General features: G+C 35.9%; 1 protein-coding gene across 1 annotated transcript in view; it reads right to left on the bottom strand.

Annotated features, from left to right (window-relative positions):
- Positions 1–15,247, bottom strand: part of LST8-1 (Transducin/WD40 repeat-like superfamily protein) — a 77,552-nt gene extending 62,305 nt beyond the window's left edge. Inside the window, exons 1-3 of the mRNA XM_089799643.1 lie at positions 14,896–15,247; positions 8,021–8,122; positions 7,783–7,895 (exon numbers count right to left, since the gene is read on the bottom strand). Coding sequence (XP_089655769.1) covers positions 7,783–7,895; positions 8,021–8,122; positions 14,896–15,003 — 323 coding nt within the window. The 5' untranslated portion in view covers positions 15,004–15,247. The remainder of the gene's footprint in view (positions 1–7,782; positions 7,896–8,020; positions 8,123–14,895) is intronic.
- Between the last annotated feature and the right edge of the window lie 815 nt (positions 15,248–16,062).

Below are 16,062 nucleotides of genomic sequence, written 5' to 3'. Positions count from 1 at the left end.
AGCATCACCAATAGCCTTAGGCGTCTAGCTTACTTCCTCAATATCAATTGGCCTAACCTCTTCTTCACTAGTGACTGTCATATCATTTCCATGCTGGTTCTCCGAGAGAGGAGAGGATTCGGTACTATTACTATAACTACTTGATTTTGAATCAGAGCTCACCTCTACCGCAACCCTTTGTCCACTTGTATTAACCTCTTGGCTCCTAGCCTCAATTATGCTCTCCCTTGACGGTGCTGCATTCTGTCTCTTTGCTAGAGGCTCGTGATGTTCTTTACTTTTCTCAACCTCCAAATTTCTCTTCTTGCTCTTAACTGCTCTTTGCTGCTAGCTACTGCCCCCACCTTTCTGTCTGACTGACTCCATTGGACCTTTCTCCGGCTTCATCTTCTCATAAGTAAAGCGTACTTTCCAACTTTGTAATTGCCTTAACTTCTCATTGTACAATGACTCAATGTGTAGATCAATTGTCCTTGTAACTGCCTCTAAGGAAGGATCCTGATGATCATCCCAATCAACTGGACCCAATTTTGTTCCATCCACTGTATCATAATCTTCTCTTAGCACATTTTCATCGTCTTCTAGTTGATCGGGAATATCAAGGCCTCTCCATTTGATTGCCCTCATCATGCCCACTGACAACCTTGAGAAAGCTAGCTTCCTCACATGAAAGTCATCTTGTGCATTGGCCCAAATATCTTCTATGGTAGGAATATGTTTGAATGTGTTTTTGTGAGATGCCTTGATAAGACCATTAGGATCAAATCCCTGTCTTGCTCTATACCATCCTAGATGATATCGTTCTAACTCCTTCTCTGTAGCTACAAAGGCAAAAGGATTGAGGCAAGTATCATTGCCTATTCCAAATGAGAAGGTAATCCCTATCTCACCTTTAAGTTTCATCTTGTCATAATGCTCAAGTTGCCTGGCCAACTCCATCAAAACCATTTTGTCGAGTGGGTACCGTGGAAGTCTCTTGAGACAAACTGTACTTCCTGCTACTCTGATATATGTAAATTGTGGAAAGTGGATGAACCAACTCCCATATTCCTTAACTTTTGCTTCTGCTTCCGATGAGAGCCTCCTAGCAAGTGTCCCTTGTAATATTCTTACCATCTTCAGAGCAAAGGCGTCATAAAACATCTTGTAATCTTTGGTGTTGTGCAAATGAAGTTGTGGATAGCACTCATGCACCAAACATTGCCCCAACCCATTGCCAATCACTCCTAAGGCCTTAAGTCTAGGATGTTCATATAGTCTCACAATCAGATAGAAAAGGTAGGACCCCATGTAGAATTGCTTTTGAATTTGTATTGTTCTTAGCTACAACTCTAAGTTTTCACTTATAATTCTAGCACAATCAAACTTCTCTTTCCATTTTCAATTTCATCAATAAAATAGCACATCCAGTTTTCGAATTGCATACCTTGAGCCACGCTCATGATTTGGCTGTGAAGCACAATAAGGTCGCCATACTCTGATTTGAAATCTAACTTGGTGAGGTTTGACGACTTGGTAACTCCCTTCTTGCCTTCATGTAACCAATTCTGCTTTAGATGAAATGAAGTAGGCATCCTGATTATCCTGAAAGAACTTGGTTGTTTGATCCATCATTACCACTGTCATGCCTTTATGTTGGGGAATATTGAATATTTCTTCAACCACTTGTCCGCTAATGTTAGCCAACACTCTCTTCCCTTCATCAAAAATGATGGACTTGGTCACAATATTGAATCGGGATGCACACTCCATTACCAATTCCAGACAAGGCAAGGTAGGAGGGAAAGTCACCGCATGTACAATTTCGCTCTTGTAGATCTTCTTCGCCATGGAGGATTGTCCTTCCTTCAATCTATCCTTCAATTGTACCATGTTCACTATGCCGATATTGGTGTCAATTATTCGCCTCTTTTCGAGAAGGTGGTCTTAGATATCATGTCTTCCTTGTCTTTTTTGGTATTCGTTCCCTTTGGGTTCTTGCTTGCACTAACATCCACCATCCTAAGCACACTTATTTCTGCCTCTTCGCTCTATATGGACTACACTTATAAATCCCCCAACCTCTTTCTATCAAAGGAATCTAACTTATTTTTGCCTTTCCAAATCCTATCTCTACACTTATAATCGCCTCTCCAACATAGGGGTGGGACTACCACTTATTTAAGCCTCTTAGTTACCTTAGGATGGACTATACTTATATCTCCCAACTTCAATCCTAGGGTGGTCTAGCTTATTTCTGCCTCTCCAAATGTCTTATCATGAAATCTACACTTGTATCTTCCAACTTCAGCCTATCAATGGAGATGATGAAGTGTCGATGAAAAGTGCAAGAAGAAGATAAGGGAAACGAATCAAGCAAGAACAAGTAAATAAATCCGCCTTTAAAACCAACCTTCACCTCTAAAGATGAACGAAAATCTTACCTTAAATCTTCCTTCCACCAACAATCGGGCCTCTTCAAATTCAAATCTGATCTCAAAAATTTTAGTCCTCCTCCAAAATGTGATGCCTTAGCAAATGGATTACTTGCAAAAATCTGCTCCTTTCACCAAATTTCGACATCCTTGCCAATATCGCCCAACTAGAAAGAAAATCGCTATCCTAGGGCAGAAAAGTTTGGTCCAAATCAGAATTTTGTCCATCTAAATTCGCCCACACTCGCAAAAATCAGACCTCAAAGCACCTTGTCTCTCCACCAAACAAAATTGCCCCACCTGAAAGAAAAAATTCGTTGCCCTAGGAGGAAAATCAAACCTCCAAAATCGTCCAATCTTGCCTAAAATTAGATCTTCACCCACAAATTTGCCTTAGGGCAGAAATTGCCCAGCCTCAAAGAAGAAATTCGCAGCCCAAAAATGGAAATCCTCAAGCCAAAATCGCTGCTAAAGGAGAAATTCGCCCACCTAGAAGAAATCGCTCAACACCAAGCAAGAGGAGTGGAAATGGAATGAAGAAATAAGAGGGGGGAAGCCCCTTCTTATATCCTCCTGTTGACCTCCTCAGTGGACTGACCTGCCTGAGGGAAACAAAAACTTAACTTAAACCCCCCAAAATGGCCCAGTTTTAAATAAAACATGAAAATAACTAAGCCCCATAGTGAAATTGACCCTTTTAATTGCCAGTTTGACCCAGAATTGCAAAATAGAAATAAGGTAAGTCTAGAAGATGTCAAAATTTTCATTTAACAAAATTTTGGCAATTAAAATATCATTAAAATCGAATCTAACAAGCCAAAAATCAATTTTCAATTCCAAATTACCAATTTCCTTTAACATTTCTAAAATCCTCTAGGCAAAATTTCAACCAAATTAATGAGATTTTGCAATTTAATCCAATTTCAATTTTGCAATACAATTTCAATTTTTTAACAATATAAATCATTTTCCTGGCTATCGAAATTCAAACTCTAAATTCAATTTCACTATCAAAATTTCTTTTCATCGAAAAATTTCAAAATTTTCCAAAACAACTAAATCTAAAATTCATTTTGAAAATGTTCAAGCTTGTTCAATTAAATCAAATTTTCAAAATCCGTCTAAGTCCAAAATTTGCAATTTTATCCTACGAGGTATCGTGTTAACCATCAAAAAAATGTTGTTGTTGAAACCTATTAAGCCTAAGGACGAAATTAAATGTTCCAGAAAATCTAGCTTCGCACCATGTGAAAACAAACCAAATCCCTTCCTGGCCCAAAGGCGTTCAAGGTGTAAAATAGCCAATTCAAAACCTTTGAACAACTCCAAATTTTGCTAAGGCAACCGAAAAATTTCCAACACTCACCAAGGCTTGCCCGAAAAAGGGGGTCCCCAAAAATTTTGGGGCAATGGTGTGAAAACCTCACAACACTAATAATATTTAGTAATTATTATACAACTTAACACAAACTAATTTATTGTGTAATTGTTATGAAGAGATGTGAAGTGGCATAGACATGTCTCTTAGAATACAAACAAATTCCTTGGAGGCAACCATTCCCATAATGCACAATATATACTAGCAATCGCACCTTGGTGTTCAATACGTATGCCGAAGATATACTGAAGATCAATTACAAAAAAATATATTACGAAGAGAGGCGTAGAGAGAGAAAAACAGCATTACTCTTTGGGAACAACTGTATGTCTCTCTCTCTCTCTCTCTCCATCTCTCTATAACTCGATCTATCTTACATCTCTTACATCTATTTATGTCATTCCCTCCTTCTGCTGTAATTCACTCCATTTCTATTGCACTCCTCTCTATATTTCCTTATATCCATATCTCTCTACATCTATCTCCCTATATTTATGTATCTATGTATTAATCTCTTATTAGTTAATTCAGTGATACTGATGATCCAATGGAAAGACTATCAGATTTTGTTACTACCAATTGAGCATTGATTTTTTAAATATAAATTTAGGTCATTTGCCAACAAATATAATTTTCTATATCTGTCTTTATAACTTTAAAATTATTAGTAAAAGTTGTCTAATTTGAATTAAAAATCATTTGTCTATAACATTTGTAATAATTTTTAAATTATTTATTAATACGAAAAGAGATATCATAATATTTTGTTAAATTGGGTGTAAGATCAAAATGTGTGACATGGCAGATCAAATTGAAATTAGTGTCTAAAAGTCGGCTTAAATTAGTCATATCTAAAATTTCACGCATTTAGAACTTCCTATACTACTACTTACATTTAATTGATATATATATAATGAATTCATTCTTAAACTAAGAAAGTTAATATAAATAAAAATATAATTTTGCCATATTCATAGTGTAAATTTCTACTTTTTTTATACAATATTAAATAAATATTATATATTATATTATATATGTAATAAATTAATTAAAATATCTTATGTAAAAAAAACACATAAAAATAATTGTAAACTTTAATATATACATTATTTAAAATTTGAAAACAATATTTATAATGAGAGATAAGATGGCATTATCTATTCTAAAATATCCAACTCACGGTGCAAATAGATGGTTGAAAGAACATAAAAACTGTTAGTAATAAAGATTCAAAATAAGATGGTAGCCACTTTGTAGTGTAGAAATTCAGACTGGCCCATGTTTATAATTCTTAAGATTGTGATCCAGTCCTAAATGACAAAGTCCATAAAACCATACCCAAGATTAAACCAAGCCCAGTGAAAAAAATGTCGAAGGGGTAAGCGCATGAAATAAATTAATTACATTAGTAAGGAAACTTGTCTGCTTCTTCCACTCCTCGTTCCAGTCTTCAACTCTTGTAAGTAAACACTCCGAGAAAAGAGTTTGCACTCCTCTCCATCGATCTCAAATGATTACCCTGCCACCTTATAAATGAGGGGACACCCAAAGCATATGCAACAACACCACCAATACCAAGCACGATGCCCATAAGAATTTGTGGTTTTGCATTCAAAGGAGAATAATAAGTTAGACTTTGGAAGTGCAGATGCAAGTACGCCAACCTAATTGCTCTGTGTTGGAGAATTGTACATGTTTTGGAAATCTCCAGACCATATTTTGCATGGCCCCGAAGGCGGATCGAAAGCACATGCAGCACAATAGTTGTCAAGCACATTTTCTCGCAATCATTCTTTGTTGCTGCAGACTATTCAGAGAAAGCATAGTCATCAAGTAATGTTGCAATGGAATCGATGAATCCGTCAACACTGCCATTTTGGGCATCGCAGTTTAAGGGCTCCATTAAACATAGCCAATTGAGGACTAATCTCACAAACTCCATGAGCAGTTGTCTCTAGGGAAGAAGCCTTCCACGCACTTGGAAAACTGGAAATTATATGAATCGCAACTTCCATAAGCGCCACATACATTGTATACCATGTATTGATATCCAAGATGGGACCAGACCATGCTTTGTGTATTCAATTCATCCATCAAAACATAACTTTCAAGTCCAACAGATCTATGCAGCACGAAACATGACATCGTGTGGTAACCTACAACAGGAGTTTATGTATAACTGAGATAGAAACCAGAGATTTTATCTTCGGCATTGTAGCTACAATGCCTCATCAACCACATTTCACGAATTCCACTGAAAAGTTTGTCGTCCCAAGGTCCACTCTCCCAATATTGTATAGAATCTTTCCAACTTAGCACAATTTGTTTGGTTGCTGAGGGATATTGTTGGAAGGAAAAATTTCCAGGCATTGGAACCGACACAATCTTCCAACTTGCAAGCTTTCGCTTTCCACCGATCTTCATCATTGGCAACCATGTATTGGCAAGATCATCTAAACACTGCCAAGAAATCTCAGATTTATTGTCATTTCTCAACACTACAAAATTCGCAGAATCTAATATCTCAAACTATCATCCAACAGGTCGAGAATTCATTTCCAGTCCTTGTATCGTGCATACTTTGCCCATTTCAACCCAGCATTAATGCAATCCACAATTGTGGTGGGAAAAACGACAATGTAAATGGCTACGTCATTGTAAGTGGTTACCACATAATCTCCACTTCTGTCAGGCCACTTTATTGGTGTTTGATATATGTTGAGGCTTTCCAAAATCAGTGATGCAACCAAGCGGCCTCGATGCTTTCAATGGTCATATAAGCCTGTTTAGAGATTCTAAACTGTCGATTGTCATAATTAGCTCATCCACTTCGTATAGGGAATGCCTTTGGCATAAACATCAATCAAACTCAATTGAAGGGGGAAAAAAGGAAACATTAGAATAGGAGATTATTGAATATATTTCATACTGATCACCGAATAGAAAAGAAATATATATATATATATAAACATCCCTGGCAGCATCAGGAGCATAGATACAGATTATAAGAAGAAGCCTTAGCACATCTCTGCAACTGGTATGTGCAGTATTTCTTTCTGGTTATGCATATTAACAATTCTAGTAAGAAGCGATAATAGAACATTACCATTAAGAAAGATAATTAGTTATATATACATGCTCAAGACTTATAAATATTGAGTTTGAAAAGAGAGAACAGAGGTGTATTCATGGTAAGGCTAGAATTCCAGCCAATAGGTTATTCCCAAAATAGGGTGGAGATCAGCAACCCCAAGCACCTTGTGGGAATCATCCCAAGAAAGGCTTAAGGGCGTAATCTGTAAACTGAGGGAAAGCCTATTGAGGATTGATGTCCAAGCAATCTGATTACATCCAAGCATCCTTCTTAAATTAAATAATAACAAGGTTAGCATGGATCTCTTATTTGATTCATAAATATATACATATAGTTCTTGACTTCTATGATAATAGCATGAATTAAATCAAATACATCAATTCAGTGTACATTAAGTATAGGTTAATTTATGTGGTTAATTTATATTGAGCTGATTTTAATTAACAGGGGACATTACACTGCCCTCCCTTTCACCCAGGCCCAATCAGAATGGGTTGTTGCAAAGGTGGCATTACGTCAAGGTGCTATGAGCATTGCTTCCCACATCAATGTCTCGTAGTCCTTTGTCATGTAGAGTGTACTAAATAAGATGTGTGTGTCACCCATAGCATCCTCATATGTTTTACCCTTACCTTCTTGATCACAGGTTGACACATTCTTCTGTCCAGCATCAACAGTAGGAGGCATTGCATATGGCAATGACACGTGCACATGTCAAAGTGCAAGTTGCAATGCTGCTTTAAAACATGCACATGCATGTTGTGGTATCTGTCCATAACTTAAAATAGCCATTATATCACTTATTTCTCTTAACCAAACAAAGCAAAAATGTAGAAAAGGGCTAGAGAACACCAGAAAGTGTTATGATCATAAATACCAGATTAAGTGAATAATACCTCAGATCCCAAATCTTCACAGTACCATCTTCTGAACCCGAATACATCCATTTCCCATCACATTGGAATCCCACAGCTGTAACGTTGTTTGTGTGGGAATCATAACTAATCACCTGATATCAATAAAATGTATTGCAACTTAATTACAATGAATTCGAATCATTTAACAGAAAGTGTATCATACACCTAAGAGATAGTTAAGCCAATTAACATATTAGTTTTCACTAAATTTGCTTACAGGTTGAGGATTATTTGAATTGACTTCGAACAAGCGAATGTTTGGATTTCCAGCTGCAGCCAAGAATTGTTTGTCAGGTGTTATCTCAAGACGATTAACTTGCTGCAACAGACACAAACAATGAAACAAAAAAACTTATCAGCATTCTGCATTCGTAGGATATGATTTCTCATTTCCACCAAACAGCTAAATTTACAGTACATTAAAATTCTCTACTTATGCTTCAAACAAAAGTTAAAACTAAACAGGCATAAGAGACCAGTAGGTTGTCAAATATCACTAAAACAATCAAATAAATTAATAGAACTAATTTCAAGAGAATAATCAATAGCTGAATAAGGGCAAATTTTCCTACCAACTAAACAGCTGGTCCTAACTTCTTGGAGAATAGAGAGTTTATTATAGTTATCCTACAAGAGAATCACAAGAAAATAACAATTATAATTGTTAGATAAAATTAAAAGAAACAAAACAGAAAATGGTCAGAAAAAATCTTCAAATGAAAAAAGAGCAGTGTAGTATTGCTGATCTATTTACAGAAAATAAAATTCAAAAAATTAATGATAAAACTAAATAACAAAAATAAATATGCAGAATAATAGGACCGTGTGGTCATATAGATGGATTGCCCCTACAAATCGAGCTGTATTACAAAATAAAATTGAAGAGAGCAAATTTTACAAAATAAAATTGAAGAGACATAGCTTTTAAGAATTTTCTCTCATTCTATGCAGAAATGGTATGGAAACCTTTCTTAACCAGTGACAAAAACCTTTGTAAACCCCCTAGGTAGTACTAGTCAGAAACGGTATGGAAACCCTTCTTAACCAGTGACCAAAACCTTCGTGAACCCCCTAGGTAGTACTAGTCTAACATAGCATAGTAAAGAAGACTGATGTTATGAATATAAGGGAAAAACATTCTATGTAAGAAAGGTATAATTATATGGTATGCTTTGCCTTCCAAGAGCTTTGTCCTTATAGCTAGAAATATCTCTACAATTAATCAAACTTAATTGAGAGTAGCCCTAGGAAGGATGAACTGCAAAATGGAGTGCGATATGCTCTCCTAATTAAAAGTAGCCCTAGGAAGGATGAACAGCAAAATGGAGTGTGATATGCTCTCCTTGGCATTTATTTTCACCAATACCACTTGCTATGTTCCTAGTTTGTAGTATAATGGAGCCCACTCACTCAAAAAGGATCATCCATACAAATCTGACTATAAAATACAAAATTTCACCCAAAATATCATCTCTGTGTATTAACCTAAGTTGACAAATCGGATTCTAGTTCAGATGTGGGTTTGATATTCAAGTTTGAAATTTGCCCGAATTTTTGTTGTCTTGGGTTCAGATTCATTTTGGGTTCATCCGTAGAATTTTTTTTAAAATATATATACTGCAGCAAATAAGTTCATACACCACTATGCTAATATTAAAGAAACTTATTAAAATACAACCACACAGCAAACGAAAAAACTTAAAAACCTAAAAATATCACACAGCATGGCACATGGGCATTGAAGCACACAACCTTCATATTGCTTGAAGATATTAACAAAATCCTCGAAAGTAAAGATTAAAAATTTAAAAGTGGACAGAAAAACCCCTTCCCCACAGGCATAATAATGGAAGCCCAACATATCTCTACCACCACAAGTGTGTGAATTAGGGTGAAATAATCACGTGCACCTGTACACAAGAAAACAGAGATAATATCTGAATTATAGCAAATGCATTATTTGCCAAGTGCGTGAATTATTCAAACAAATGTATATACACAGACAATCCAACTGCTTGTTCTGTGTGTTGGGTAAATGTTCCACATCTGGCATCAGGTTTTTTAGCTTTTAGCGTTTTTTAACATTACGTTTTTGCATTTTTAACTTATTCATCATGGCCTGTCGGTCATCGCTTTAGGGATGACATGGCAAATATAAACAATAAAATAATGCTAAAAACAATCCACTAAACTCCAAATTCGATTTGAATTCGCCCAACAACAGTCAAAGTTGTTCTGGGTTTGATATTAAAAAATGAATGTTGCTCAAAAGCGTGGCAAATTCGTCCAGGGTCCTGGACACCAAATTTGCCACGAATGTTTCAACTGACAAGGAATTTCATCCAATTTCAAATGACATACAACTTCAGTACGAGCCAACTTCCGAATTTCACTGTCAGGCAGCGAATATGGTAACTTAGGTATTAACAAATAAAAAATTGAAGCAACACATCTTTTAGAGTTTCCCCTCATTATATACTAAATGGAAAGGAAACCCTACCCAGCCAATTACCAACACTTAATTAACATCTCATAACATATAGCTAATAATATGGTGTGCCTATTTACACAACAACCAGGAAAAATATTCTAATTTATAATATTTAATTTGTGATTAATGCCCAAATTAATCATATTTAATTCTTAAAACTCTCATAGTGGGTTTGGAAAAGTTCCAAGCTCTGGTAAGAAAATAAAAAAGAACAAAATAAAATATGTTTTTGCTAATTGAAAGCTTGTTTCTCAGAGAAAAGTCTGATGAGGTTTGTAAATTTTAAATTCCATTTCCACAGAGGTTTCACAATCTCAAACAGAAACCCTGGCAAAACTTGCTGTACTGAAAAACTGTTCTAATCAATACTCTAAACTAATCTAGAAAATGGGTAGCAGACAAATTTTGGCTCTCTCATTTCAAACGAAAATGCAGATAGTCTGCCTAATACAGCTACAACTTTGGAGAAAACTGCAAAATGGAGAACCAATTAATATCAAGGATCATCCTAATTTGAAAGCATCCTGTTTATTTTTATTCCTACAATTTTTTAACCTAACAGAACAGTTTAATCTAAACAACTGATGGTAATAGCTTCGTGCTGGAGAATCAGTATATATAGATGATAAGCCTTCCAGCTTATTTACATTTGAAGATATTGACACACAATGAATCTTCCACACACATTTAAATGACAGGTTACCAATCAAACACTTCAAGAATAAACAACGTGATTACAGAATAAGCTTCCAGGATGATGTGAAAATAGGTTTCTCCCACAAGGGACCATAAATAAAATTTGTATAAATTTCTATACACGATAAGACATCTCAAGGACAAAACCCAGAGTGGTTTGTAGTTGAGTAGGTAACAATGAGGAATTACTCAAATTTCATGCTGATCTTTCATTGACACTGAAACACAGAACTTTCAAAACAAAAGTAATAATGCCATAGATTTTGTATTTTAACAATCTGCAGAATGATGTGTTGGTCAACTACTTGATACTTATCCAAACAGAAATTATCAAAAACCATGTAATAATTTATATTTTGCTGCCTTAGCAAATATTCTTTAGATTAATTTTTCTGAAAATACAAATATTTGGCATTCCGAAGCACCTGAATATGTTTCAGGCAGACTGGGCATGTCTCAATTTTTAATTCACAAAACCTTTTGAATAATTATCTGAAAAAAATAGTCAGGCACACAGTAGACATTACAATTTTTCCTAGAGTATAATTAGAGATTACGGTGCTCTGATTATTTCCTACAGATCATTTGACTAGAAGCCATTATTAACATCAGATCACTTTAGGTGAGCAAAGTTGCATTAGACGTAATTATTTGATAGTGTTTGAGGATGATTGTTCAGAATTAAAATCTGGAATATCCACTTCCAGTCAACCCATTGTACTGTCTTAAAATGGAAGCAGTTATTATGAGACCTTTTAGCCCCGCTTAGTGTGATTTTGGTCCCTCTCTCTTCCTTCAATTTTGCTCCAATCTCTAGGTCATCCCTCATTTCTATGCATCGCACTCATAGGTTCTATTTCATCACCTTTTTGGCCATATCTTCTGGCGCAATTATCATTTCCCACTTCTTTCTGCACTGCCCCCGAGACCACGAGATAACCTCGGATATAGGTCGACCCAGAGGATTTTGGGTCCCAAGACCCATGTTGTCTCTAATGTTCAATTTGTTTCTCCTGATGCCCCGGTAGGCTTGCTTTGTTTTCGATCCCGAAAACTAATATATAAGGAAGCTTGGGCATTTCATTTTCATAACAACAACAGACCATAGCAACACACGCACATGAGTTATCAACAAAGCATATTCTACACACTAGAACAGATCTTTCAAGGCATACATCAAGCATTCATCAAGATCTAGCATTTCTTTCTTGCATCAAGCTTCTTCCGCCGCCGCGGTAGTGGACTTTGGAATCTAAGGAGGAGATCTTCCATTCATTCACGTTCTTCAATTTTTCATCAAGTCATGTTACAAGAATTACCATTCATGATGTTTTGACTAGCATAGTTCCCTTTTGCTTTTGTGTTGAATCAAGACTATTACATTAACATACATGATTACATACTAAACTTGATTGCATCTGCAAGGGTAACTATATTCGTCATTGTTAGATTTAGTTCTACTAATTGCTAGTATTTCCTTTATCATTTACATTACAATTTCAAGGTCAATTCCTCAATCTAGGGCTTGACCGGGGCAAGCCCTCCCCCATCAATAAAAATCCATTTTTCTTGTGTATAGGAACAGATTATCAGAATTGTGAATTTGGAACCGAAACCCTACTGTCAGAAGCTTTTGGGAGATCTAAGATCGACTTTACTTCTGCCTTCTGGGGACACATTGACAACTTGGTGGAACATATACTGCTATAGGTCGACCAAATCAACCTGTACTGGACATCCACACTTTTCTGAGATTTCTGGGTTTTCTGTCCTGAACCCAAATCTGGTGTCAATTCTTGTTTTGCAGCTTCCAGTCTTCAATTTTCTGAGCAGAAGGTGTCTTCTACTAACCCTCTTCGAGATTACTCACTTTCTCTCTCTTCTCCTTGTATCTCAGATCTGATTTCTTGCTTTGCTAGGGTTGTACATGTGTTTCTTGCATCTAGATCAATTAACCCTAGGCAAGTTAATCAATCTAGCACTTAATCAATCAATTCAATCTAAACATATTGCAAATCTAAAGATTAATGAACATTGCACAAAAGTGGACTTGTTTCCATACTTCCTTGATATAATTTTAGTATTGACATCCCTTCATCTCACCTAGGTTGTGCTAATTTAGTGTGGGTTATGTTGAGAGTTATGTTTGAAAGCCCCTCTTTCTCTTGTATTGAATGGCTTGGGTGAAGATGTTTGACGAATGAACTCATCTCATCTAATTTACATTAACACATTCATTGCTTCCATTTTCCCCCTCAACACCCATAAAAATCTGAATACTAGCGATTTTGAAGCTATCTTTTTCACTTTTCCTTTTCAGGCTATAAATTTGCTGTAAGACTATTTCAATGATGATGATAAAGGCATTTTAGATCAACTACTTAAATCACTTTAAAACTGGATTTATTTATGTCGTATTCTCCATCCCTTCCTAAAATTTATTTCCTTTGAAAGCTCCTGCAACTGAGGCCTTTACTGTATGCCAGCACTTATTAGGCAAACCCATAGGCTTCTGGGGCTGAAGGATTTCAAAAAAAATCATTTTTAAAATTTGATTATGCGCAAAGCTTATATGCCAACCTGTAACTATCAAGATATATTAGTTCATAGCTCAGCCGTAGTATAAATATGCACAAACCTACCCATAGCCATAATGACATTTAAATGCAATGGAAATAACCCCATCCCCACAAACAGTAAAATCTCAATAGTCTCGTCTGTGTACTTTGAAAGAGGATTTGCCCAAGAAAAAGAATATTTGCATTAATAATAGACAGGGCTAGAAATCGCCCTTCATATCTTAACCAAAACCCTGCGGTTTCAAGAAGGCCTAAATTTAGCAGTCTACCTACATTGAACTAAGCTTATTATTACAAAATGTTTGTAACCCCATTTAGACTATTTAGAAGGTCTTTGAATCAAATTTTGCACGCTTACAAGTACCACCATTGAAATTATTTATGTTTCTGACAACTTTATCGACTCCATTGTTATATTAGAAAAGATTAGAAGTATACTTAAAATTATTGAAAAGGGTTTCGCACTCTATAGAAGTCAATAATTTTGCGTGTTTATCACCAAGGAAAATATATTGTGATTCACATAAAGTCATTTCAAGAAATGTAAATCATGAAAATATACTTCTCCTCTCTCAAGGGCTGTGGCGCAATGATGAAGGAGCACATTTGGTATGTGCAGAAACGCAGAAAACATATTGATGTCCACTTGACCAAAAATGTGGAAACAGAAACCTGGAAGCTGATGAAAAAAGACATTTAAACATGAAATACACAAAAAACAACGAAAAACACCACAAACCTCCAGGAATGAAACGCGAGGCAGAAAAATCCTAGCCATTTAATAATCCAACAAAGTCCCGACGCGCAAAAACTCTGCCTATAACTTTAAGAAGGCATGTCACATATGTCAAAGATTAGGTTGCTCAGTATTGAAACATTGGTGAAGTGTTAAGAATAGTATATGTTTGTTGAGTGTCGAGACTCCTCCTCCTCTTGCATATAGCACTCCAGATGCATCGGGATCGACAAGGTTGGAATTAAGGGTAAACATTTCAGAAAGCCTGTGTGGTTCATTTGGCATCAGCATTTTGAATTACAATACATGATCCAGCATCAAAAGAAAACGCAATCATAGTCAAAACTCCAGTACAAAATTTAAGTAATATGAAAGTACAACAGAATTCCTCTAATAAGCTTGTGCAAAGGGGTCGTAAAAGTCCAATTTATAACAGTATTAACCATCAGTTCGATGTTGGTTGAGGAAGGTAATTGGATGCTCCAAAAATGACTTCTATCTGGATGATCGAATCTAAAACAAAAAGTTAAAAATTTTAACAACGGTGCCTGCGGGTTCTTTTCAAAGCGGAACAACATAAGCAAACTTACAGAATCAGCGTACTGAAGAGTCCGATAGCATCGACCACTAGTGGCCTCCCAGAACCGAACAGTATGGTCATAGCCTGCTGTAGCAAGGATTACTGATGGCTGTGGCATTTCTATTTTTTGGTTTTTTCTTTAAGCCCTTAATTCCCCACTGGAAGCCTTTTCAATTCCAAATACGCCCCGCGCAATTTCCCGTATCAGACGGAAGGCACCCAAATTTTGATCTGAATCCATTCAATTCATATGAATTACAGACTTTTCTGATTTGTTTCATGTAATACCTACTTCTATTTGACTTTTCTGATTTTTTAAGCGTGTTCTATGATTATGTTCTATGTTTAGTCGTGTTGGTTTCCGGAATTGATTAATTGTATTTCAGATTTAGTACTAATTATTTCAATTTTTTCATGATTGTTCGATGGTGATATATATGTTTATGTAGTGACTTTGAGTTATTGAATAATGTTAGTTAAACGAATGATTTTTATGCGGTTTCTATGGATACTTAGGCTGGGGTCCTATGGGCACCCATTTCCTTAAAAATAGAGCGAGTGACGGTAAGATTTTTTAAGCATATTTAAAAAGGGAAGCGGTCCTATGGATTTATATGTGAATCGCTTTCAAAATTAGCTCCTAAATTCAAAGAAGATGATTGTGTCATGAATGTTGAAAATAAAAAAAATTATTTCTTCATAAATTTGTTTAGTGGGATTATTTCATTTTGGTGGAAAAATGTTGTTGACAAATGGCATAAATCTTTCCTAAGATGGTGGGCCTAAATCCAGCCCCACCCCATTTTCACTTGCTCAAATTGAGAGGGCTAAAAATTCGGGGCTCCTATTTTGTAAGAAAAGATTCTAGTTAAAGCTTTAGCCCCCTCTAAAAAATTTCCATGGAACCACCCGCTCCACAAAAATAGAGCCCAATCCCCTCCCATAGGACCCCTGTCTTTCTCCATACTTGCCTCTGTATGGTGTGCACATATGTTTCCTTTATGTTTGACATTTCTGATGTGGCTGAGGAAGGGAGTCATAGTCACCCGCTAGTTGAGATCTACACGATGAACCACTTCCTGTAATTCTCTGTTTAGTTTAAAATATTGTGTTTGTACATGTGTGGATTCTATGCAGATTGCAGGTACCGAATATCGACTTCTTTGAATTGTTAGGA

Source organism: Cupressus sempervirens, chromosome 9, assembly GCF_028749045.1.
Source record: "Cupressus sempervirens isolate cs-2001-9-10 chromosome 9, ASM2874904v1, whole genome shotgun sequence".
In the NCBI taxonomy this organism is placed as follows: domain Eukaryota; kingdom Viridiplantae; phylum Streptophyta; class Pinopsida; order Cupressales; family Cupressaceae; genus Cupressus; species Cupressus sempervirens.
This window is presented reverse-complemented; position numbering and strand designations above follow the sequence as displayed.